Genomic DNA, 27225 nt, shown 5'->3' with positions numbered 1-27225 from the left:
TTTTCTCTTTGAATAAATAACAATTTAATTACATCATTAAAATAAAATATAGTGTGGGCTTAATACATTGTAAATATTACAGAAGTACTACTTTGCTATAGCAATTTAATGACTGAAGCTACATTGAATAACAACCTTACTAGTACTTGTGTACAAAATTTTATTACTAACAAAGATATTGCAGCGGTTGCAAGGATGTTACCAGCTCAACAAACATCTAACAATACGATAGTCTTCTAAGAGGAAAAGTAATCATGTTAGATTTACAGACAATAAAGAGTTATGTTTTCCACTTGAAACATTGGAAATAAGAATCCAGATAATCTGGTCTCTTGATTCATATTGTTACATAAAAGCTTTCCTTTCTTGGGGACCCAGATCCCCAGCAGGCCTAGTGTACTAAATTTACGTGAAGCTAGCTTTTAGGATGCCACAGCAGTGTAGAGAAACTCTCCTATATGAAAATCACTGATTTGTAGGCCACTGTTTAAACATCTGACCTTTTTTTAAAACCTATTTACATACATTCAGCCCAAATCAGTAGATAAAATGTTTTGTCTATATTATAGTAGGCATTGTTAACATTTCATCAGAAGGCCAGGGCAAGACAATTGTTAATAGCCATTGCCCAGCATTTAGGAGATTTTCAAATATACAAATATACAGTTAGATTATGAGAAATCTAATTTTGCGCATGATATTGGTGGTCTCTTTTACAAACATGGAATGGCAGAAATTAATCAACAGGACAGGAATTAGAATGCCGCTCACCAAGGGCCTAATTCTCATCTGGTGGTTGGGCTTATTTCCTGCAGTGTGGGTTTAGATGGCCATGACACTTAATGCCAGACAGACCTGACTCAAGGTGATGGGGATGCTTGGTTATCATCTCAAGTGTGGGTATGGTCTGTAGCTTCTTCCAGCTCCATCTCTCTTTTACAGATCTTTCATATGTAATAGAAAATCAGAGGTTCTTGGAGGCAGCCTTCCTTATCTAAATGAAACTGTTGGTCTGGGATTGAACGATTCATCATCACTCTGAAGAAATTGAACAGGTTGGCAATCTGGCCCTTGCTGAAGACATATGTGATGGTGAAATGCATGGTCCAGACACATACGTCAGCCTCAGAGGAAAGTGGATGATTCTGAATTCAGACCCCACAGAACTTACTGAAATCTAAATTATATTTAAACCAATGAGTCTAATTAAGGGACTAATTAATGAATGATACTAATAAATAATGATTCTAATGAGTATATTCACTGGGGAGAACATTTGAGTCACTTGGGTTAGGAAATGATATTATAAGTGTCAGAGTGGATCAAACTCATTTAAACATTTTGGAATGAAGGTTGTGTAACACATCCATGATGATATTTCACAGATATTTCATAGAATATCAATAAGCACCAAGTTTAGTGCTATCAGCCCCATTGTCCCTTAATTTATTATATATGAGTTAGCTCTTGAAAGCACAACACACTATAAAATCTACATTGCATATACACAAATACAGTTTCAAAAATGAATCCTAGAATTTACCTACCACTAACAAGAATTATATCTTCACCAGGTCTTCAGAGGTGCTGCCTGGTGAGCTCTGAGATGTGTGGATTAACATTCGGGGTAATTGGGAACAAAAGAGTGGCAACTCTTAAATGAAAACTAGACCCTGGTGAGTTTTGTTCATAAATAATCTTTTCTCCTTCTTCATCCCCGAGCACCCTGAGCCTTCATCTGCATCTGCATTTCACAGAGAGGTAAAGTGAGGGAACCAGCAGGCAGATTCAAGCTGCATAGACAGACAATTAAAAGTATCCCAGCTTGGACCACAGGCCACATTCAGCCTCACGCTGTTAGAAAGGGCACTGCCCCATCAGGCTGCTGGGGTAACAGTTAGCTAGAAATCACCAGCTAAATGCTAGCTCTCCACTTTACATTCTGGTACACAGGCCTCCGGGTCCTGCAAGAGCCAGGCTTTATCTGTTTTTAGGGAGAAGATAGTTTGTAAGTAAACTTTTCAGAGTCAAGTGTCTTCTTTAGCATTGTCGATGCTTCCTGGGAGAGGGCCTCATTCAGAGCACCCACGGCACCACTCAGGAGTATGAAATGGGGCAGAAGAAGAAAGCAGGCCAAGCTCATCATTATGCTTTAGCACATCTTGCTACCCAGAAGCAAAGGAGAGGCCTCTTCCTTGGCCCAAACTTATCCAGACAAAGTTGGTGCCAAGGTATCACCAAGGGGATCTCGGCGAAGCCCAGAAGCAGCCATATGACATCCAGGTCTCAATCACGAGCGTGTCGGCTCCTCACTGCCCTTTTCTGTCTCACCTACTGTCTGCTCAGCCTTCTCACCACATGAGCCGGATCTGGTAGTCCTACTGCAGCGAACTGTGTCTAGTGCTACTGACACTGGAATCACACTGCCTACACCTGCAACTGAAATGTTACCACTGGGGGTTTTTTAGAACCACTTCCCTTATAATGACTTACATCTCCATGGACTTGATCGATATTAGGTGCTCAGAAACCAAAACACTCCCATTTTCGGACATGAACACTGTAAACACAGACCTGAACTTGAATGTTCATGATTGATGATTCCTTGCTAAACACTGCTCTTATGAAATACCTAAAGGTCAGTTTAGTAATCACTGGAGGCAGTCTCAAAAGGGGAGGGTTCTGAAGGTTTATGGTCAGTATTTTTATCAACAAGATTTCCGGAAGAACTCAATTTTAGAAACTGAATCCATGGGCCAGAGTGCAGCAATGGTACAGTTTACACGTGGTCACAGTTTGCTCACTTTATGACATCACTTTAGAACAGTCACAGGATAGAAACACAAACATACACATATTTATATTCACACTCACACACAATATAATTTTACTGATCCAGACAATACTTCTTCTCAATTAAGAAAAAAAATGAAGACTGTTGTTTGGCCACCCAGGCATGAAATTTACTTAAACCTGGACTAAAGGAATGCAATACTCTTCAAGTAAACAGCGACTGCACAGTGATAACAACATACATTAAGATTGACACATGCTGTCTTAAGAGGTCCAGTAATAGCTAAAGACTAAAGAAAGTCAGAGGTGCCAGCCAAAAGTCAATATGCCGTCTCTCTTCTGTTCTGATTGTAATCCATCACTCAACAGAACAGCTATAGTCCAGAAGATAATACATTGTCCTCATATGAAAATGCAGGACTAATAAATTTGTGTCAATGAATTCTGCTCAAGACTTTCAAATTCTTCTTGTTGCATTAACAGAAAAATAAACCTTTATGGTTACTTCGATGTCAAATTTAAAGAGAGATATTTGAAAAAATATTAAGGTTTCTAAAGTTACATCGTGGGCAATAATTGTTTTAAAAAGTGGTCCCATTGGCATATATCCACTACTTATGTTCCATTGTTCTCATCGGAGTCCACCTTTCAGTTCTGCTGAACTAGACAGATATAAATAACACAGAGTAGAACACTGATACACATCTCACAGGACACAATACATTTTACAAAATCTCTCTACTATAGTACTAGAACTGCTGTAAAAGTGGACATCTCTGATACTTCCAGACAAATACATTTCACATGATAAGAAAAGTTGTGGTTACAAAGGCATTACAAATTTGATGGCCTTTTTCTATGGGTACTTAGGCTTCAAACTGTGTACCCAAAGCTTTCTCTCCTATTTCATTGAGACTTTGAAGGACCTTCCTTCCAGTCCTTTAAACAACAGGCTTTCTTCACTGTAAATCCCTGGAGAACTGAGTTTTAGGACTACACTATTGAACCGTTAGAGAACTGAGAACTGATGACAGTGACAATCACCTTTGCACTGAGCATGGTAAACTTAAAAAAGTATAACCAATGAGACGACAGACTCATCCAGATTTTGAGCTTTAAAAAGAAAAAGAAGAAGAAGGAGAAGAAGAATTTGTTTTCCTGCGCTGCCAGGAAGGCGGCAGGCTCACAGCGCCTCAGCGGACGTGTCCGTGGAGACAGACATGGTCACCTTGGCGATCTTGACCGTGCTCTTGATGCAGCTCTCTGCCGCCCTGTGGACGCTGGCTGCATTGTTGGCGTGTTTGTGCAGGCAGTCCGAGTCCCCCATGCTGTTGTCGAGAGGCTGCGCGGTGCCTTCACATGAGGGGAACATGCTCCGGAAAGCATGTCTCAGGTCCTTGCTCCGCAGAGCGTAGATGATGGGGTTCACGGTAGAATTTAGCAGGCAGAGCATGCTGCAGAAGGCAAACACCGTCTTAATGAGCTTGTTCATCTTCCCAAAGACATCGTACACCATGATGGCGAGCAGAGGGCCCCAGCAGATGATCAGAACCACCAGGATCAGGACCAGGGTCTTGGCCAACCTGATGTCCATGCGGGCTTGGTCCGGCCGGGTCACCTGCACCTTGCCGTCCTCTGACGTGTGGATGATGATGCTCTTCTGGGTCCCGCGCTGGATCATGCGGACGGCATGGCTGTGAGCCTTCCAGAGAATGTACATGTAGGCGTAGACGATGAACAGCAGCAGCACACTGGTCACCCCGATCCAGAACATCAGGTAGGTTTCATCGATGAGAGGGAAAATGTCCGAGCACACGGACTGCAGTTTCTTGCAGTTCCAGCCCAGGAGAGGCAGCACAGCTATCACGATTGCAATGGTCCACATCAGGCAAAAGGCCACCACGGCCTTGGGCCTGGTGACGATCCTCTTATAGGCCAGGGGCCTGTGAATAGATATGTACCTGTCTATGGCCGTGAGGAACAGGCTGCCTACCGAGGCGGTGAAGGAGGCCGTGACCCCGCCCAGTTTGAACAGAAACACGTTGGGGCTGTCTTTGCGGTGGAACACGTGGAAGTCCACGAAGCTGTAGACGAAGATGACGCTGCCCAGGAGGTCGGCGACGGCCAGGCTACCGATGAAGTGGTAGGAAGGCCGGCAGCGGAGGCTGCGTGAGTGCAGGATGACGCACAGCACCAGCAGATTCTCCAGGACCGTGAAGGTGCCCAGCGTGAGGGACAGCACGGCGATGGCCAGCTGCTGGCTGGGGTTGAGAATCATGAAGCACTCCATGTCCATGAAGTTCTCCCCACACTGAATGTTCTCCTCATTCTCTTTGTAGGACGAGAGAGACTTGTTGTAGAATTCGGTGATGTTCACCTGGTCTGCGGGGACTAACTGGGTGTTGTCGCCGGCAGTCATCTTTTCTTGGAAGGGGCTTCCCCTAAAGGAAGTTAAAGGAAATTTCTGCGGGAAGTACCCTAATTTGGAGGCCATGTCGCCTTTGATGTCTTCGTACTGAATATCATTGGCGCCCACATAGAGGAGGTCCGTGGTGATGGTGCGGAAGGTGGTATCTGCAAGGCCATCGAGGATCGACTTCATACCCTCTGTCTTGGGTTAGGCCGCACTCAAAGTGACTGAGAAGGAGCCCCGCAGCAGGGAATCCTGACAGGAGGGAACACAAATAAGCTGGACGGTGAGAAAAGCAGGAGAATTAAAACACACAAACAAAAAACCCCGAAGAACTATTGTAAACATCCCAAATATGTACCCTTATGTTATTTCATTCCTGTCTCTGAATATAGGTAAAATCCTTGTCTGATTCAGTCCACAAAATGAGTCTCTTAAAGAAGAGCTTCCCAAAGTTGGTGATGTAGTGGCACATACGAAAAACATGTGTTTCTTTCTTCTTTTTTTTTTTTTGCCCTCTGGACGTAAGTCATTGTGTGTGTCCTGCATGGATGTCCATGGTCTGCTGGTCAAGTGAAGGCAGTGTATCTTGGGCAGGGCATGCATTTCATAGTTGTGTTAGGGAGTGTTTGCCACCTGGCTTCTACTACTAGCACGTGCATGCGTGCGCACAAACACACACACATACACACACACCAGATCCTTTTTTTAAAAAATTTGAATGGCGGTACTGGGGATTGAACCCAGGACCTACCTCATGCATGCTAAGCAGGCGCTCTACCACTGAGCTGTATGCACCACCACACACCATCCCCTTCCCAAGTCCTAAGCAACTCCATGTCACCCAATCTCTGCTCTTTCCCACCTTGTCACACAGGTAAGGCCAAGCATATGACAACTAAAGAATGAGACAGTGTGGAATCAGAGGTTGAGTAGGTTGAGTTGGGTGGCCTATGTGTTGAGTACGAAGCAGGGGGAAGAGGCTGCTGAGAATTATAAGAAGCCCTTGGCCTTGGTGAGAAGATCTAGGTGCTAGACCTGACTCTGTCAGCCAAGTTTCCTCACCCACAGGAGATGTTTGAACTCAGCCATGGCTGAGATGAACTTCTGGAAAGTCTACACCAGCCAAGAAAAATGTTTTACTTGCCCTGAGGATCATGGGAAGACCAAGAACTTTACCACTGGAAACGGGTGACATGATGGACAGTGCATCTTGATAGCATCCCCCACGAGTGGTGAAGGGACACAGGCACTCTGGAAGACAGGAGACAGGCTTGAGCATCCAAGGCTTTCCAAGTGGACGGCACTGGAAATAAGGACTGAGAAGGGGGCAAAATTTTAAGGGCTCTTCAATTCTAAGCTAAGTAATTTGGTTCTGTTTGAAAATAAACAGCCATAGAACTGGATTTACTATTTAGAAATGTTTGTTCAAAATGTGGCTATTAGGGTCTTTAGCTTATAAAAAAAATATTAGAAATACCAAGGGCAGTCCAAGATGGCAGTGTAGGAAGCCCCGAACTCACCTCCTCCCGCAGGCATACCTAGTCTACAGTTACAAATGGAACAATTCCCTCTGAAAAAGACCTAAAAACTAGCTGAACAGCACTTCACAACAAAGGATAAAAGGGTCACATCAAGACGGGTGGGAGAGGCAGAGACATGGTCTCACCAAGACCCCACACCTGGCCTGGTGACCCGCAATCAGCAGGGATGTCACAGAATCTGGAGCTTCTCTCTGAGGAGCAAGGGGTGTGCCCCCCACATTAGGCACTCCAACCCCTGGGACCTGCACCTGAGAGACAAGCCCCCAAAATGTCTGCTTTGAAAACCAACGGAGCTTAAATCCAAAAGACCCAAAGGGCTGTAGGGAACTGAGATACTGCCCTTAAAGGGCTCACGTGCAGATTCACTTGCTCCGAGGCTCAGCCAAAAGCAGTAATTTGAAAAGCACCTGGAGTAAATGTGAAGGAGATTCATTTGCTGATCTGCTGGAGGAATAGGTGCCCTTGGGACTCTATCTCAGGGAACAGAGGCACTGGCAAGTGCCATCTTTGAAATGGAGATAAGTAATTTACCTGATAAAGAGTTCAAAGTAATGGTCATAAAGATGCTTGCCAAGAAGAATGGATGAACACAGTGAGAAATTCAACAAAGAGATAAAAAATAGAGGAAAGTATCAAACAGAAGTTACAGAGCTTAAGAATGCAATAATATGGAACTGAAAAATCCACTAAAGGGATTCAATAGCAGATTGGATGGAGCAGGAGAGTCAGTGATCTAAAACACAGGACCGTGGAACTCACCTAAACAGAACAGCAAACAAACAAACCAACAAACCAACTTTAAAAAGGAAAGCTAGCTTAAGAAACCTATGGGACAACATCGAGTGGAATCCCATTTGCACTATGGGGGTCCCAGAGGAACGGAGAGAAAGAAAAGAGAAGAAAATGTATTTGAAGAAATAAGAAAACTTCCCAAACCCAGGGAAGGAAACAGATATCCAGGTAGGGGAGTTGTGGAGTGGGTGAAATGGGTTAAAGGGGTCAAGAGGTACCAACTTCCAGTCATAAAATAAAATAAAATAAGTCATGGAAATGTAAGGTACAGCATGGTGACTATAGTCAATCATATTGTTTTGCATACTTGAAAATTGCTAAGAGAGTACGTCTTAATAATTCTCATCACAAGAAAAAAAGGTTTGTAACTCTGTGTGGGGATGGATGCTAAGTAGGCCTACAGTGGTGGTCATTCCACAGTGCACACAAATACTAGATCATGATTTTACACCTAAAACTAACATGTGTCAGATGTCAATTACCTCAATATAAATACATACATAAATAAATCATATTAGAAGTACTGAGTGATAGCTACAATAATTTTTAAAAGCACAAAACCCAATATTTTATTTACTAATTGTCCTTTTGATATTCCTAAACATATCACACAGGACTGGGGGGAGGGAGCAGAGAAAGGATAGTCATTACCTTGGACCCAATTAAAATGTTCTGAATCCTCTTGCTAAAATACAGAGGTCCTATCTACCTGAATTAATAATTCATTTACTCATCAATTCAATACATTATAGGGTATCCATTATGTGTCAGGCACTGTACTCCGCACTAGGAACACAACAGTTGCAGGGAAGAGTCCCTGACCACAAGAAGTGCAGTGTAACAGAGAAGACAGGCAGCTGACCCTTTAAGTGCGAGAAAATGTGGTCACAGCTATAATCAGGGACACACAGGATGCTGTGGGAGCTGCCAGTCTGAGGCGTTGAAGGAGGCTTCCCTCCGAAAAGAATGTTTATGCCAGGAGTATGTAGAATTAGTGTGGGTGGAGACAGGACACGGAGGCATAGAAAAAAATGTAATGAATACCTTAAGTGTCATGATGTGGTTTTTGTTCTGTTTGTTTAGTAACTTGGAATAGGTACAATGTGCAAAATGTGACCAACTTCCCACATTCTGCCACCTCTAAGTCCAGGCCATCATCACAGCTCCCTGGAGCCAGAGCACCCGCCTCATGGCCAGTTTTCCTGCTTCCCTGGACCTGTATCTCCTTTTGATCACTTGCCAAACAGCTGCTGCAGTGGTCCTCATAAAGTATGTGGCTGAGGAGGTGACTCCCATGTTTCAACCTCTTGGCCCGAGAGACCGAGTTCAAATTCGTCCACGAGGTTTCCCTTTCGGACCCATGCTCTCCAGACTGTCACAGGCAGCCCTTTTCTTTGCTTCCCGGGTCAGCCCAGCGGAACGCCTTTCAGATCCGACCCTTGTCACATTCTCTGTGCTCCACATTCTCTTCTCCCCCAGCAGGAAGCTCTCCAACTCCACCCCCACCCCCACGGGATGAAGTCCAGTAAAGGGCTTCCTGCGGGGAGCTAGCCCCTGCCTGTCTCTCCAACCCTCCTCTCACCACCCCTGGACTTACCACTTGGGCTGTACCAGATAGAGTTCCCCGAACACACCAAACCCATTGCTTTTCATCTTGGTACCTTTGCTCCGACTGCTCTGATCGAACACCCTTTCCCTTCCTCGACCTGGTCAATTCCGTCCCCTCAGCCTGAAGTCATCACCTCCTCTAGTTCCCCTGCTCCCATGGTCAGACGAAGTACCCTCTTTGGGGCTCCTAGAATATCCAAATGGAGTTCTCTCACAGCACTTACTAAACATATTGGTATTTCTCTATGTTTGTGTCGGTTTTGCCCCTTCCTCTCACCCACTGGATGGTAGCTCACTGAAGGAAGGAGCGTTGTTTATCTTCATGTGTATTCAGAGCATTTAGTGGATTGCCTGGCATAGAGAAGGGGGCCCTAAAGAAGATGGTTGATTGAATATATGTATTTCAACATTGGAAAAAAATTCCTTTTCTATCCAAGGTGGAGAAGGGATTCTCCCAATCATAATGGGAATAAAGAAGCATGTAGCTTGAATCAAAGTATCTAGCCTAGTTGCCCAATCCATTCGTGCTAGAAAAAAAAAAATGCTCTACTTAGATGGAGTTATTGGTTACCTAGCCTAAAGACTCGTGGAACAAGCCACATGGCACAGGCAACTTTGGCTGGACAGAGATGAAAAAGAATATCGGCAACGTTTTACCAGATGGTGAACAAAGCAAGTACAAGTAAGCCAGGAGGGCCCCCTGCGCCCCTTCATGGCCCCGTAGCCTTTTTGCAAGATCGGTGTGGCCTCTACTGACACCAGACCAAAGGCCCTGAAACCTGCATGGGTAACTTCTGTCATCACTCAGGAAATCACAGCTTCTTCCCTTAGTCAGGGTTCTTGAGCCACTTCTGCACACCCTCCTGCGTTCTCATAGGGGCTGGGAACTGCTTAACCAGAGGCAGGAATACGAGGGCACCAACCATACAGACACCCAGTGAGCCCCGAGAGCCTGGCAAGCCCAGCGAAGTGTCCCAGGCCAGTTGCCGAGGATGCAGAAATAAAGGATGCAGAAATGAAAGACCAAAGTCCGACAGCCAGGATGCTTCTCTGGTTATAAACATCTCTCCCCAGTCCCAAGCTCAGCCTCGGCTCCCCTTGTTAACTCTCAGGTGTCCTCAGGTTCCCTGTTTAGCCATCTGTCTGTTACATCCTTTCTCACATCCTCGGCTCTTCCAGGAGATGTCCTACATGCACCCCACCATTGGCTTCGACTCTCCTGGGTCAGCCTTGCTCTTTGTGCAAACTTACATTCGTGAAACACCACCATTTACATACAAAAGTTTTCATGTAATAGAAGGGAAACAGAAGACAGCCACAATCTGTGAGAGCTGCTAATGGTCCCAGCATCTCCTCAAATCTTACTTTGATTCTCAATGCCCACCCATGCTTAAACACAGAGCTTATCGGCCCAGGAGATGACTCTCTGCTCCTTGAATCATCTTTGCATCCCTTCTTCCTCTCCCTTTACCCAACTGCCCCCGTCTGAAACATTCATTTCCAAGCTCTCTATTGAATTTAGCTTCCAAGGCCTAAAGCCATTTCTGAGACCTCCTTGACGTGCCCTTCCCACCAATTTTTCTCCTCTATGATGAGCCTCACCCTAGCATTTAATCATGAGTTTACATGTTTATTCCCATAGCTAGAATGTGGTTTCCAAGCACAGGAACGGTGTCTTTTTTTTTTCTCATGTGACTCATTGGCCTGATAACATGATAGCAAAAGAGGGTGGCAGGGAAGGCTGGGATCCCTTAGAAACGTCCCCATGAACCTAATAAAGTGGCAGTTGAATTTTATTAACTGATGGGTTAAAGTAGTCCTTTAATAATACATATTTGCCTTTTCTTAAAATTAAAAGAGAGAAGGGTAATTAATTCAATGGACATTTGGCCTGAAGACCAAAGCTTGAGCCCAATATTTTCAAGTAGCTACTGGGAGCCAGTCCATGACCTGCATCCCATAAGTCACCTTCTCTCGAGTTACTAATTCACCCTTCACACTGCCAATTAAATACTAATTTATTTGACATTTTGATTATTTATATGCATATATACCATTCGTGCAATTCAACATGTACAGAAGGATATACAGCAGATCTCTCCCATTCTGATCAGTTTTCTTCCTCAGAGGCAAGAAATTTCTTATTACTCCTTCCAGAGATATTCCAATGTATATTCAAGCAAATATGTGTGCATTTAGTCACTCTCCATTTTCTTTTTAACACTAATATACACACTGTTCTGCACCTTGCTTTTCCACCTAAAAGCATACATGAAGGCAGTTCCACATCAGTACACAAAACCTCCCTTCTCATTTAGTAGCTGCCTTAGGTATCTCTTAGATGAATGTGACCAGCCTCCTACAGATGCAGGTTTGGGTTATTTATCATCTCTTGCTATTACAAATAATGTGGCCATGTCGTTTTTCACATTTCTTACAGTATTGTGAATGATCTTTCAAGTTGTCCACGCTCACACCCCGGACTTACCCTGGATTCCCCTCCTTCTTGGCCTCTACGATCAGGTAAACCTTGCTGATTTTCCCTTCTGAAGCACTTATGCAGAGCCTATTATGTGTGGGTGGTGCTCTAAGCCTCTGATGTATATCAAATTGTTGATTTTCACAGGAACCCTGTGTGGTAGATGCCATCATTAAACCCACCCTACAGATGAAAGGCACTTAGAGGATAAGTAATTTGCCATTCACAGGGCTATAGGTGGCAGAGCCAGAATGAACTCAGATGTTTGGTTCTAGAGCAGCGCTGCCCAATAAAAATGAAATGCAAGCCATATATGCAACTTTAAAGTTTCCAGTATCTAGGTAAAAAGGAAAAGGTAAAAGTTGAAATTAATTTTAATAATATATTTCATTTAACCCAATGCATCTGAAATATTATTGCTTCAACATGTGGAAACAGCCACACTTCAAGTGCATAATAGCCACATGTGGCTAGTGGCTACCATATTGGACACTGTAGGCCTGGAGCTGCTTTTAACCTTTATGATACATCTTCTCCCTAACCTAAGGCAGGGATGCTACTACCTTCTTCCCCCCTACTGATTCCAAAAAGTCAAAGCACTAGTAATGGAGAGAATGCTGAATCAGGAGTTAGCAAACCCAGATTAGTGTCAGATCTGTATTTAGGTAAGTAGTTAATCTTTCTAAGACTCAGTATTTCACCTGTAAAATGGGGAGGAGAAGGAGGAGGAGGAGAAGGCGGATGCCTCAACCATAGAACTGTTCTGAAAATTAAATGAAAAAAAAAAAGTGCATGTAAAGTACTTAACTTGGTACCTGGCACAAAATTTAAGTCTTCAATAAATATTAATTATTATCATTACTTAGTATAAAGGCTCTTTGCCATATATTATTAATTACACTTCAAGATAACTCATTGCCTTAATTAGATCATAGGATGCTAATTAAATTTTAATTTTTGTCTCAGCACTTAAAACATGAAGGAAATAGAAGATATTACACATGGGTGAGGGAGAAGGAAACTTTATTGAATGTCTATTACATTCTAGGTATTTGAGAGACTTTGCATGCATTCTATCATTAAATTGCCATGACAACTCTATCAGGTGCTTATTTATAATCCCCATTTCACAGATAAGGAAATGGAGACCATTAGATTTTAAATAAATCGTCCAGAATATGTAGCTGAACCCTTGTCTCTCAGACTCCAGAGTTTCTGCATTTGGACTTTATGCCATGTTTTAAGGATTAACAGTAGTATAAAGCCATCTTGCATCTTATAGTTTATTCAAGTCTTCCAGCTTCTTACCAGCGCGAATTAAGGCATTTTGCCAATAGTAATTAAGACTACCTCCCACCAAATAAATCCCTCTTTCCTATCCCAGCCCATCTAGGTAAATCTGCCTACTGGCATGTCCTCAAGAGCAAAAATTTTAGTATTTGGAAGAGCTATAAAGCTTCTTCAGTAAAGACAAAGGATCACAGATCTTATTTCAGTAATGCAAAACGTGTGCCTGTGATTGACTCTATATTAAGATCACCACATATGTGATCACAATTTCCCATTTTAATGTGACCAAGCAGTTTCATTAAAACAAACTACTTGTTAAAACCTGAGCCAGGGCATGGTGTGGTTATGAAATACACAGTAATTTCTGCCCAATACAAGCCAACTTTAATTAAAAAATACAGTTAAAAAATGTACATAGATTTTGTGCAGTTCAAGGATCTTAGTAATGTCAAAATACCACTGTGCACAGGCTACTTTAACAATTAATGGGATCATGGCAGGAAGACTGTTCTCTGCATTTCAATAATTCTTTCCTTTATTTCTACATTTGGATTATTACAGCAATTTCCACCTGATAATTTTTTTTGCATTGAGAGTTTTCTTGGAGAGTTCATTAGTAATATAGTTGAGGCTTTGGGGGATGCAGCTGTCTTTAATTTTGTTTTTGTCTGCTACTGGGAAAATCATAATTGGAAACTTCCAGCGAGAAGCGTAGATGCACCTATTAAAGAAGCAGTTGGTTTTTTATTAGCATTATAGTAAAAGAATGATTGAATGACATTTAAGGGGATCTTCCTAGAATTCTGCTTTTAAAAATATAAACAACTCTAACAATTTGGGCTCTAAATCGCACCTTCATAGTAATAACAATAAAATATTGTAATACATTGAACCTATTATTTTTTTAAAACTTCAGTTTTTTTAGATTAACATCACTTGTTCTTTTTACCCATCTCTCTCTGTGCACACCTGCTTCTGCACACACCCCTCCAAACATATATGTCAACTACCAGGTTTTAGTATTTAGTATCATCAAGAAATTTTTATGGTTTGGTAGCAGCATGGAGTTTTGTTTTTGTTTTTGTTTTTAAAGTCCACCCAGAGTCCATATATTTGTTTCTATACCCATTAAGGGTATAAAGTGTCCATGTTCTGATTAGGGTGAGTATGGAGTACGTTCTCAGACAGGACTTCAAACAGAGTCATTGCTATACCAGTGTAATTTAATAGCAGGATTCTTTTGTTGTTGTTGTTCAAGTCTAGTTGTGTTAGTTTCTGGTGTACCACAAAGTGATTCATATATATATATATATATATATATATATATATATATATATATATATAATTTTTTCTTATTCGTTTCCATTATGGCTTATTACAGAATATTGAATATAGTTCCCTGTGCTATACAGTAGGACTTTGTTGTTTATTTTATATAATAGTAGTTTGTATCTGCTAATCCCAAACTCCTGACTTATCCCTCCCACACCCCCTATCCCTCTGGTAACCATAAGTTTGTTTTCTGCTCCTGTGAGTCTGTTTCTGTTTTGTAAATAAGTTCTTTTGTATATTTTAGATTCCACATATAGGTGATATCATATATTTATCTTTCTCTTTGTGACTTCAATAGCAGGGTATTTTAGTCTTCCTTACCCCACCAAAGACATTCTTTGTTTGAGAGAGACATTTCAATAATTTAGATATTTGTCATTTTTGATTCTGGAATCAAAATCTTTGCAGCATCTCCCAGGGAACAGGCAGGGGATAGTACTTGCTTCCTGCAGGATGTCATGGCCCGGAAGGCAGAAAACCCTCCAGAAGCACCAGAAGCACTGGTGTTCCCCATATAATCACAGACTGTGTCAGCCCACCAGGCTCCTTCTCTAGTGTTCTAAATTTACAAATGCTTTAAGGAGACAGTGCCGAGCTAATTTTGTCTAGATTGATAGGCGTCCAGGATATCAAATGCAGGAGTCCCAGGCCTTTTATTAATCGTGTTGTTTTCGTTTGCTGGTTCTGCATTGCTCTGCTTGGCTAACCTTATAAAAGAGCCTTGTGAATGGTTCAAGAGAAAGAAGGTGCCAGTGGATATATTTGTTTGTTATTTTCCATTCATTTCTGGGAACAAGTCTGGTTTCTGTTAAACTGATCAAGAAAAATAACTTGCTAATGTATTTCTCTAACGTTAGTAGGGAAAACTGTAGTTGACTCATAACTGCATTATGTCTAAGGCATGTCCTTAATATACAAGCCAGATCTCATGGGCCAACATCGCCAACATCGATGAAGGATGCTTCTGCTAAAGTTGAGCAGGCAACCGAGTCTTTTCGAACTCTTACCTAACCAGTCGAGGTTTGGAATTATTCAAGTAGTCTGGTCACTTACTGCATCATCTTCCATAATGAAATCAAAGACTGACTTAATAATCCTGATAATTCAGGCAAACACACATAATCCTTCTTTCTTGTTGATAATGCTTGCTCTCTTTCCCATACATAAAAGAAAATTCCATTATGCTGGTCATGCTTGGTTGATTTTGAAAGCCTTCGCTATTATTCTTCTATTTTGTAATGTACAGCTTAAGTTATGAAATGCACCCTTTTCTCTGGTCTATTCTTACTAACAAAGTGTTAGATTTTTCATAAAAATATATCAATTAATGTGAACTAAACAGACATTAGGACACTTAGAAGGCTATATTTCTGGTCTAATTTAACCTGAAGTATGCCTAATTATTTAACATTTAAAGGCTTGTTAAAACATAAAGAATTTTAAGGCTCAAGAAATGATGCCTTTGAACTACATCAGATTAAGCACTATTAGGTGATGCTACTACAAGGAAAGCCTATCACAAAGGCAAATTAATGAGATAAATAAAGTGATTTGTTAGACTTGTTGACTTTTATAACCAATTTCATTACCCACTTAATTTTGCTCTGCTGTTTTGATGTTTCCTCCTACCAGGTGCCCTTGCTTTTTGGGGGGTGGGATGGGGTGGAGGAGATACTGTTTCTGTAGAATCTGTAAAGAGCATAAATGGAGCGGCTTTCCCTTAAAATAGAATTTGCAAAGTTTTCAGTTCCACAGAAGCCCTGGTCCACGTAAAAATACTCCCTAAGGCTGTCTTTATCTTGCATGTGAGGTGTGATCAATAAAGGCCAAAAGCAATACGTGGAACCCAGAAGGTAGCTTATTTTTACAGCTCATCGCCAAGGACAGCGATGGTTTAAAGTGTGCTGCATGTTGGCCTCTGGTGCAGCATACTTCTACGTTTCTTCATTCATCTTGCAACAAAAAAGTATATTCTTTTTGAATCCATGAACAGACAAATGAAGCCCAACTGAAAACCAAGTCTTGTTTCCCCAGGTTCAAATCTCAGAGTGACTGGGTGATCTGGGTGGTTAAATGCGCAACAGAGAACATTCCAACACCCAAATAATTTCAATAAAAAAGATCTGTATGTTTTGTGCTGGGCATCATGCTAAGGATATGTATTATTTTTCATCTTTACATGAATTAGGTGCCATTACAAACCCCATCCTACATTCAAGAAAACTGAGGCTTAGAGAGGTAAAATGCTTTGCCCAAGGTTTCCACCAAAAGAGGATGGAGTTGGAACTTCAACCCAGGTCTGCATAACTCAGCTTCCCTGCTCTTAACTTCAAGGCCCAAGAACCATTTAATGACACTCTTTTTACCGTTTCTAAGGAAGGGGAAAGAATTGATTTTGAAAGAGGAGGTAATCAATAGTATGTAATAATTTTACACAATGAACAACTAAAATCTGAAGGAATAATCTGTTGACAGTAAAAAGATTGCCTAGAGTACTTGCAAATCATCCTTGTCCCATAGTCTTCAGGGACAAAGTATGACAATTAACTGTAAGCTATAAATCCTAGCCCTGGATTAGCACCTTATTTGCAGTGTCTGTCGGCAAATGATAAATAAAGTCTAACTTGTCTTTGCCACTATTTAAAAAAATTACACAGATTTTTTTTTTTCTTCCAGCATCAATTGTAAGGATTGCAGACGGTCATGACAGTCGCCACAACACCAGTGAGGAATGGAGGGGGTGCTTTCTTTAGGTCTGAATGAGGCATAATGGTGATTACTAGACAAAAGCTTGAAACACCCATTCCCCATACGGAGAAATTCGAACTCAGCTGAAATCACCCAACTCCCCACCACGAGCAGTGTGGTCTTCTTAGGCCTGGAGGTAGGGTACTTCTCTGTGGCTAGTTCCCAAGATCCTGCCTGGGATCAAGGCAGAATAAACCAAGTAAACCTTAGTAGGGCTCCAACAAGGGAGTGTTGATGACCAGCTCTTGGTGCCTGAAGAGCACAGAGCTGTGTGACTACAGCAACATGGCAGATGGCGATTAAGTCACAGGCCCCTTACGTGCTTTGGGTAACACGTTTTTATTGGGCGCGTGCTCTGCGTTGAGTGCTGCAGACATTATATATCCTTGTTTCCTACCTGGGTGAGGGATATGGGTCAAGGAAGCAAAGGAAATGATTCTCCATCCCAACCAACCCATCAAACAAAGCCCACTCATCAGCCCTTCCCCTTCTGTGGAAGGAAGAATCCAGTAGGAAATGAATACATGTAATAGGCACATGATATTCATCATCAAATTGTATTGGCTTGGGTAAATCCCCTTCCTACGTGGGCTTTCAGGTTTTCTCCCTGGAGAGATGATGGGCAATGCTGTCATTCTTGTGTCTAAACCCTTCAGATCATGAACACCTAGAGAGTAGGGACCTATCTTACATGGTCTTGTATGTCCTCTGCCTGGCACAGCGCCTCACACAGGGTAGGTACTTAATACTTGTTTACTAAATGAACACTGGTGTCCATCAGCAATAGGGCAGAGCTATCCTAACAGAATGACTTTTAACTGTGGATAAAGCCAGCTGATCATTAGGGAAGTAAACCTGAGTCTTGGTCTCATACAAATATCCATCTGAAAAAAACTGCCCAGACATAAAACTTACATGAAAGGCATCAACAACTATTTCTCCCAGCATCTTCAAGCTCAGTATCCCACAGAAGTTATACTGATGGCAAGTGGAAGTTACGGACAAAGAACAGGTATTTACTTTTTATTCCTATCCTTGTGCAGCCTGGGTGGGTATTGTGAACCTCAATGTTTTGCCACATAACAACGGTATACAAAGAGATCTTTTTGAGATGCAAAACCATGAACGAATCTGAATCCTGATAGATCTTTAAAGACAATATATGAAATTATGACTATATTGGACTTTTTCCTTCCCTCAAATGCACGCTCTTACGCACTGACCTTTCCCAAATGGGTTTCTCCGTGGGCAAGTGTTTTCAAAACAACTTGTCATGAGAAGTTATGTGAAAGTTCAACCACTAGATGGAGTGGCTTTTATAAGCCCTCAGGAATCAATTTGTTACTCTATTTAATGGACATAGTTCTTGCTTTGGTTGAGCGACTTCTTCTCCTGCTGCAACATTTTATGCATTTTACAACTGAATTAATTTAAACATAAATAAGAAAAGATGCTACGGAGGGTTAAAATGGGTTATTACGATTGCCTACAAAAACGAAATTTCTAATTGCTTTTCTGAGGCAAAAGGGTGTTGAGAAAATTTAATATATTGGTAAAAATTAATTGTGAGTATTTGGAATTCTGCCTCAAGAAAGTCATTAAGAGTGAGTAAAGAAAAGTAGTTATACTGAAAACAAATTACATGTTTATGCTAAGAGATGCCAAAAGTAAGAAGGGAATGTCTCAGGAGCCCAAAATCAATTCTAATAACAAACTCAACTCATTTCTGTTTTATGAAACATTTGGCTTTCCAATTTTCAAATACAAAATCACCAACACAGGTCATAACTCTGTGACGAGAAAGAATGGAAAATTATTTTCTATTATTACAGAGGCTAAAATGGAATATTTCACAAAAGAAGTTAATATTTGTTCAAATACTCATACAAGGTAAGGATACAGGTTTCTAGGTAATTCCACTTCCTTCCTACCATTTACTCCCTGGAACAATTTTCAGTGTTTTTATTGTTGTGTAAGTTCAGGGTTCCCTTTATACATGATTTTAAAAACTAGGTACTTACCTATCACCTACTATAGTTGAAGGTCACCTCCCTTACTGAAAAATTTTCAGTGTGTACTAACAATGCAAGATATAAACAGAAAAATATGCTTTCAATATGCAAATAGTAATGTAAAAAACCAAACTAGAGGAACTTGGATTTGGTAAAGATTTAAAATATGCTTTGGAAATGCAGTGACAAATTGGATGCAAGTACAGAATTTTTATGCCATTGAAGGCACGAGGTAGTTCTATTGTAGCCGTTCAAGAGTTGGATCTTGAATCAGGGTTTGTGTGATACAATTATGATATCCTGAACAGGATGGAGGAACCGAAACTATTCAGAAAACGTGGCGTGAAGATAAAGAATTAGGAAATAAGATAGCTGAGCACAGGCTAGATGTTCCAGTGCACCTCTTAAAGAACAGTCTGAAAAGTCCGTGGTGGTTTGGAAGTGCACACAGAGTTGGTCATTTTCTAGGTTGGTGGCTCTCAAAAGGTGCTCTCCAACCGGCAGCATCAGCATACCCCGGGAACTTAGGAGAAAGGCAGTCTCAGGCCTGACCTCAGACCTCCAGAATCAGAAACTCTGTTCCTGGGTTGGGGCACAACTGTGTTTTCACAAGGTCTCCAGGAGATTCTAAGATACTCTAAAATTTTAGAACCACTGGTAAAGATGAGAGAGACCTGTGAGAAAGACTAGATGAGAGAGGAAAAGAGAACTAACCTTTAAGAAGAAATGAGATGAAACAGGAAGAAAGACTATTCCGTGAGTATAGGTTTTTAGATCACTGAAATGGATTGCCCAGGGAGACTGCTCATGATGAAGTGGTCCCTCACAGGAGATCTTTAAAATCAAGCAATTTTTATTTGGCTGGAATAGAACAGTGTAGTCTAGCCCTGAAAGTGAGCATAAGGAGTGGAGAAGCTCTCGAGGATTTCCAGTCTACAATCCCGGGCTTCTCTGCACTTTTTCCGGAAACTTACTTGCTCTCCCTTTGGTCTATATCAGCAAAGAAAAGTGGCTTCAAGACATAATATGTACTTACCCAGTATGCAGACATAAATTTAAAACTGCACACCCTTTTCTCTTAATTCTATGTACAAAGTCTATGCAAAGTTTTACAGCATTGCTAACCAAGTCTTTCAATACCATTGTGAAGGAACTCATGATTACTGAGTGTAAAGGAACAGAAAAAAGTAAAAGTAACATCCCAGACTATTATTTTTTTAAGCTGGAAATGTTTCTGTTTCTGTTCTTCTTTTCTCAAAACCATAAAATAATGTATCACAGGAGATGAACCCAGGAAATGGCAAACTAAACTGGAAATGTTGCAGTAGGCCCAAGTAATGCAAATCTACTGCAAATTATCTTACAGAGTTACCCTGGCAATTATGCAATTTACACTGCGTATAGCTGGCAAGTATCTTTCAAAAATACCTACAAGTTATAAATATATTGAAATGTATCCCAAAGCACTTAAATACACGACTCTGGGCAGACTGTTCCCTCTCTAATTATTTCATCAATAAAAATGGATCATAGATTACTCATAATTAGTTTCCTTAGCTGAGGACTAAAATCATTCAAAGATTTCCCTTTTTTATTTGTATGAACTTAGATACGATTTTCAAAGGCAGGTGTACATTTTCAAAAGTCAAATTTCCACAGATGCAAAGATACAGATTTCTTTGGACAATCTTTTGCTTACTTTGGTTATGTGTTAAGTCGTTTAGTCTTTTTCTTTTAACGTTTTTTCCCTTTTTCTCCACAGGCATATTGCTTGTTCACCATAACTTGTACAAAAGCTAGAGAAAACATTTACAAATTCTGGTAATAATGCATTAAAAATGAGTTGAAAATACAGTTCATTTAAGAAGCAACGCTGGAATAAACCAAAACACACAGATCACAGTGGCATTAAAATAAGCCTCTCTTATAAAGAATAAGTCAGGTTGATTTATTTTTAAATAGAGCTGAATTAAAAGCAAACAAGAATAACAAAGGCATACTCCCCATGATATTGGTTCACTTTGCTATATTAAAAACATCTTTTTTAACTGCTTGGCCAACAGAAATCAATGTTATAAAATTTCCTAGTACAAATGTCCATGTGTGAAAGTAGAAATTTGCTTTTTAAAGACAGCATACTGGAATTTATCACCAATTTAAGTGTATAACTCCTTAGAACTTAATTTATAGAACTCATATTGACTCCAATTTTCTTCTTTAAATATATGGTCTAAGAAACAGGTAAAGAAATGATAAAGGAATGAGGGGAACCCTTTCATTTCAACATAAACTTTGAACATTATTCCCTAATTATATTTTATTTTAATTATATTTAAATATACTACTGACATACACAGTTTGTGAAAGCACTTGCCAGTATATTCAACTACCACAACAGATTGCCTGGCACATCTTTGAAAAATGCTTCTGCTTTTCTTTAAAAAGCAAAAGCATGGAATTTGCCAGTGGGGATTAAAAAAATAGATGTTACACTGTCGAATTTTGGAAACTCTCCTGCACTTTATCTCCTGAAGTTAAAAAAACATTTTTTAAATGCTATTCAGAGTTGATCATGGTGGTAAGGTATCAAGTCAAAGATAACGAATTTCTATTCAACAAATCCAAACTCTAAACAATCAAGAATCCAAATCAAAGTGGAAAAACAAGACATTAGATAATAAAATATTGTACTCTAGGGAAAAATGATTTGCCATCTGTGTGAGGAGAAAGGGAACTTAAAACCCTCATTGCAGTCACAAATGCCAAATTTACTTTAAGAAGCTTATTCAAAAATACAAACTATAGTGCAACAATAGCACAAGGGGTTAAAAAAAAGAGTTGGCTAAAAGACATCGATTCCCATCTGACCAATCTCAACTCACACGTTCAATAAGAGAAGAAAAATACAAACAAACAAACAAGTAAAGCCAAACCTTGAAAGCTTTCCTGCAGTGCAGGTGTGAACACTTCTCCAGCTGGGGCTAAAACAGAATTCACGGTATTTTGGAACGACTGCTATAACTGTGCCAGGCCCATTTGCTCAGATTTGGTTAGTAATCAACTCGTTCCTCAAAAACCTGTATGAACACAACTCTGGATCTCAGAATTCCGTACTAAGTTATAAATTAACCTGTCCAAATGAAACTTTTAAATTAGAGGCTAGCCCAAAGTTATATACCTATATGGAAAGTATTTCAAAAATCGCGAAAATATCAATGAAAACTAGACCAAGAACGTGTTTGTCACTGCAGCTGCCCTAGGACAACGGTTGTAACGAAATGGACTTTACTTTCCAAGAGGCATCCTGTTCAGTGAAGAAATATGACCCAGGAAAGATTTTTAGTAAATATTTTATGGTAAGAATGAGAGGTAATCACACTGATTACTTTCTGTAATGGCTTTGACCTCCGATTACTGATATGTCATTAACATACCTATTATCCATGCAGACCTGTTGGAGACAGAAGTTCATCTAGCCTCAAACCATTTGAAGAGTACCAAGAGAAGCACTGGAAAAACCACTGAAACAGTCTTCCCTTTTCCTCCTCACAAATTTCCTATAGTTTTAACTTACTTCTGACAGTATTATAATGTGGTATATCCAACAAAGGAAACTATGTTCATATGCATCTTGTGATACAGTAATAGCCTTGCGTATCTTCTCCCAACTTTCAAGTTTCTTTCCTGAGTTAATAAACAATTATCAAGACCAGCAAAAACTGCGTTAAACATATCAATCAGTGTTTATGAGAAAAACTGTCATCGAAGGTGGTTATGCCCAACCTGGCCTCTTTGCAAGATTCTTAGAACACACGAGACTAGAACAGATTTCCACTATCCTGGAAAATAAGCATAGTCTTGTTCTGATTCCAGGTGGATACTTCCTTTTGCCTTGAGTATTCCATGTGTGTCTGCATAGTGGCCATGAATTTGGACACTTCCCCTCAACTGTAGTATTTATTTAAAATCTCAATCATATGTTCAAACATATAAAGGCAACATGTCTCAATTTTTATTTCAGTCTTGATATAATTTATGGAAAAGTTTGTTCATATATCTGTATAAAAGCGTATTTATACATTCTAGTCATCTCAGATCATGCAGTAGATAACTTAATGTTATATATATATTCTGGGTGACATTTATTGTTTCTTTTAGTCCAGAAAATGGGAGAAATCTGATTTGATCTGTAATATGTAATGAAGTGAACCCAATCTACTGTGAATTCAGTGAATTAAATGTTTATCAAAACATTAAATAGCAGTTCAGTTACAAAGTGTTGAATCCTCCAATCCCTCAAAAACAGCAATTGGGCAGTTATAATATAAAGTTAACAGTATCATGAGAACAGGATGAGGAAAGAGATGGAGATTCAGCGGGGAGAAATATGAAGTTAAAATTTTGCCAACACGAAATACATCCATTGGTTTTGATTTCCTCTTATTGAACTTCTCGACCAAACTTCAGTCAAGATATGAAAAATCAGCAGAGCTTTCAGCCCCTCAAAATATAGATATGCAATATACAGATCTGGCCCTGGCATAGTTTTTCAAACAATGTTGGGCCCAGGTCATTTCAAGAGTCAAAAGCAGAATTATAAATAATTTAAACCCAAAGGCTGGTTTCACTCTAATTTGTTAGTTCAATTAGAAAATGATGACTACAAAATTAAGAGAGAGACTCACACTGGTGGAGACACGGCATCCCCTTTTTGCAGGACTGAAAGCTCTCATCTTTGTGCTTTATGCAACTGAGCTAATGTAATTACCCCAAGAAGGCCAGGCAGCAAAGTAACAGACAGGCTCCATCTTCTAACCAAATTCAAGACGCTATAACCAAATCTCGTTTTATTCACCGTGTTGTTAGGTATTTCCAAATTCAATGTATTACTCTTTTTCGCAGCATTCCTGGAGAGCTAATTATGGGAAATAATCCCTCTTCTTATTAGGCCAACTGTTTTTTTCTGGGGAGAAACATTTGGTAAGCGTGGTGCACTATAAACTGCTATTGTAAGTTCCATTTCATAATAGTTTATTCTTATACAGCCAAGTATTCCGATTCTAATTCCACAGACTAATATGCAAGGCAATCAAGGAGTCTGTCTAAATTTCCTGGCGGTTAATCTTAACTTGGAGTCAAAGCAAAGAAAAATGTCGTGCCATTGTTTTGAAAGAGTTTTTCCGGCTTTGCGTTAGTAATTAATAAGCTGACACTGCATACTAAACACTTATCAACACAATCAACGGGGCTGCTTCTGCCTTGAGAAAATAGGTAAACCGACCCGAGGAGTTTTCTTTTGGAAGAGACTGTAATATGCCACAAATATAGTGATTCTTCTGGAGGATCTCATTCCCAGCAATTTCGTCTTGGTAACATTTAACAATTTCACTATTTTAACATTTTGAAATGCCAGAAAGAACACACTGATCCTGCAGCTAGGCTTATTAGAGAACAATCTCACAGGCGAGACAGGGAGGCATGCAGTCCACTGGGAAAAGGGTAACAGAAAAAGACAGAAAACAGTGGATAACAAACAAAGCCAAGCACTACTCCAACGTGAGATCGGATTTTCACCAGAATGTGAAACTTCATGTGTCAAATTAAATAATATCACCTATGGCTTATGGCTTATTTAAGGGACAGGGTATAACATTCCTTTTATATGCACATATACTGATGCTACCTATTGAAAGTGGGGGAGGGTCATGAATATAATTTGCCTTCCTGACAGTGAGTATGCGAGCATAGTAATTTTATTTTTGAAAGGTCAGAACTGAGCATACCCCCCTGTGGCAGCACTGTACCCCCGTGGAGACTTAGGAACACAATGAGACCTCTCCCCATCAGATACCTGATACATACCTCAGCCATGACTGCTCCTTGCCTGGAGTGGGAGACATCTTTGGAACAAAAAGAGTCTGTTTACAATAAGTTCTCTTGATATCCTAAAATGGATTAGTTTTTAAAAACCATGTCCAAGCTTCCTGCCCAACTGTGGTAACTGCTCTTGTGTCTACAATAACTGCCTGCTGTAGGCAATGTTTAAAATTCTGGAGGTGTGGGGATTCTGCTCATGTATGGATAATCAGAAAATAATCTGTCTCACTTAAGAAGCTATACGTAGCCTTTTATTTGGATAAAATTGCTCTTAACTGAGTTAGAGAGCGGGGGAGGGGGGAGGAGTACCAGGAAGGAAAAAAAAGGGGGGACAGAGAAAAATCAATCAGTATATCTTCCCTTGCAAACTGTCAGTAGGGTGGGATTAGAAAAGCAACACTTTAAATCAGATAAAGTCCTGTGGGAATCTTAAAGGTTGGCTGCTCTGGGCTTCTCAATATTCTGCAAAATAGATTGATGGCAGTGGTCACCCACTGATACTCAATGTCCACTGAGTTTCCCCTAAGAAACTGTATTACTCCCATTGTTCAAAAGATATTAACTTGGTAATAAAAATGAGAAGTTACAGGACCCACTGAGATATATTTCAACACCTTTAGAATCTTACTGTTCTAATCTCTTACTGGAGGATGCTTAACACACCAAGAAAGCAACAACAAAAGCAAGAATAGCACTTATTTGAAGGAAAATTAAAAAGATGAGAGACAACATGATTAATAGGTGACTAAATTTTTTCTGTTAATTAAATCTGTTCAACTGAAAACTAATGTTAGAAACAGGCATGTGGCTTTTAAACTTTCAAATGACCAAATGACAGTTTCTCACGTTTGTCACAGCAAACACATTTTCATTCAGGAGCTGATCCATTTGTGATTGTGAGCCTTAGCAAGAAAGATCTTTTAAAAACACAACCCCAACTTTTTTTTAATCTAATGGCTAGTTCTTAGTTAAAATGGTTCCATCATCATTCAAATTTAGATGTTAGTTAAATGCTCATTTAATTTTCCTCAATGAGGAGTGCATCTTGTAGCTATATTTTTCTATATCCAAAAGTTTACTATTTGACATACCTTTCTTTATCTGGCATTTAATATTAGACTTTAGACAGTTTCTAGGTTTAATGCAGAGATCGAAGTATTTCTCCGGGAAGACTTAGTTGCTGATATGGTTTATAGGCATTAAGCATCAACTCAAGCTCTCGTTTTTCAAACATGCACAATTACACATTTTCCACAAACAGACATCATCGCATCCAGAGAGCCAGGTGCACACATAGTCAATAACTAGTAAATGGCAGAAACCTCCAGAAGTAGCACAGACCACAGTTAACAGGCTGGAGCTATACAGCTTAGTAAACACCGATGCACAATTCGCTCACACGGAATAAGAACTCCACGAAGGACACTTAGGGACCACACTGGTCAGCATCCGAGGGGGCGGGAGGCGGAAGAGGTACTTACAAACGCAACTCTGCAGGATCTTACCCTTCGCATCCCCCGGTCCTCGGGGGAGAAGCTCCCTTGGCACCTCTCACCCGGCGCAGGGGCTGCTTCTCTGCTAGAACGAAACGTGCCCCCTGACTGTACGGAGAGCTCTGCAGGGAGCCGAGGCGCCCCGCCCGGGCCAGGGAAAGGCACTGGCGCCGCGGGAGCCCAGAAGAGGCGGAGGCGGAAAAGAAGTGGAGAAGGAAGGGGTGGCCGAGAGAGTAGCGAGAGGGAGGCGGCGCCGGCGCGGGGATGCGGGCGAGGCAGGGTGGGGTGGAGCGGGGTGTGCCTCCGTCTGTCGGTCAGTAAGTCAGTCGGTCCGCGCAGCGCGCGCGCCGGCGTCCCCTGCCTCCAGCGCCCGCCCTCGACAGCGATCCGGACTGGCGCCCCCTCTGCCCGCGAGCCTCGCCCCTTCCCGGGGCTCCTCACTGGGTCCTCCCGCTCGCCCCGCCTGGCCCGGCGTGGGGCCGCCCGTTTCCGCCAGCCCGGGCGCCGGTCGCCTAGCCCAGCTCGCGCGGTCCCTGCCTCTCCCTCCGCTCGCGCTCTGTCTCTGGCTCCCTCTCGCTCCGGTCCCATTTATGAAGCGCGGTCCCATCACGTGTTAATGAGCCTTTGTCCTGCCCTGGCAGCGGCGGCAGCACAGACCCCACCGAGGGAACTGCACGGGGAGGGACCGGCGCGCGGCGCAGCGCGGCGCCTGTGGCTTCAAACTTTGCTGGCGCGGGGGACCGGCGGAGGTGCCAACCCCGGGGCCAGAGGAGATAAGCCTCTCCGGTCCGGTCCGGTCCGGTCCGCGTCACCTACTTCTCTTCCTCCTTCACCTCCTCCGCCGCCG

General features: G+C 41.2%; 1 protein-coding gene across 2 annotated transcripts; it reads right to left on the bottom strand.

The window, feature by feature from the left end:
• CNR1 (cannabinoid receptor 1) lies at positions 1–27225 on the bottom strand. Of its 2 annotated transcripts, none has more exons than XM_031456023.2 (2): positions 26367–27225; positions 1–5458 (listed from the first exon to the last, which is right to left on the bottom strand). In XM_031456023.2, exon 2 carries the CDS (start codon positions 5393–5395, stop codon positions 3977–3979), a length of 1419 nt encoding a protein of 472 aa, XP_031311883.1. In that variant the 5' UTR covers positions 5396–5458; positions 26367–27225; the 3' UTR covers positions 1–3976. The 2 variants fall into 2 exon arrangements, with proteins under 2 accessions (XP_031311883.1, XP_010986009.1); XM_010987707.3 differs by having other exon boundaries at positions 26391–27224.

Source organism: Camelus dromedarius, chromosome 6, assembly GCF_036321535.1.
Source record: "Camelus dromedarius isolate mCamDro1 chromosome 6, mCamDro1.pat, whole genome shotgun sequence".
Classification (NCBI taxonomy): Eukaryota; Metazoa; Chordata; class Mammalia; order Artiodactyla; family Camelidae; genus Camelus; species Camelus dromedarius.
The sequence above is the reverse complement of the archived record's forward strand: the minus strand, read 5'-3'. Positions and strand labels throughout refer to the sequence as shown.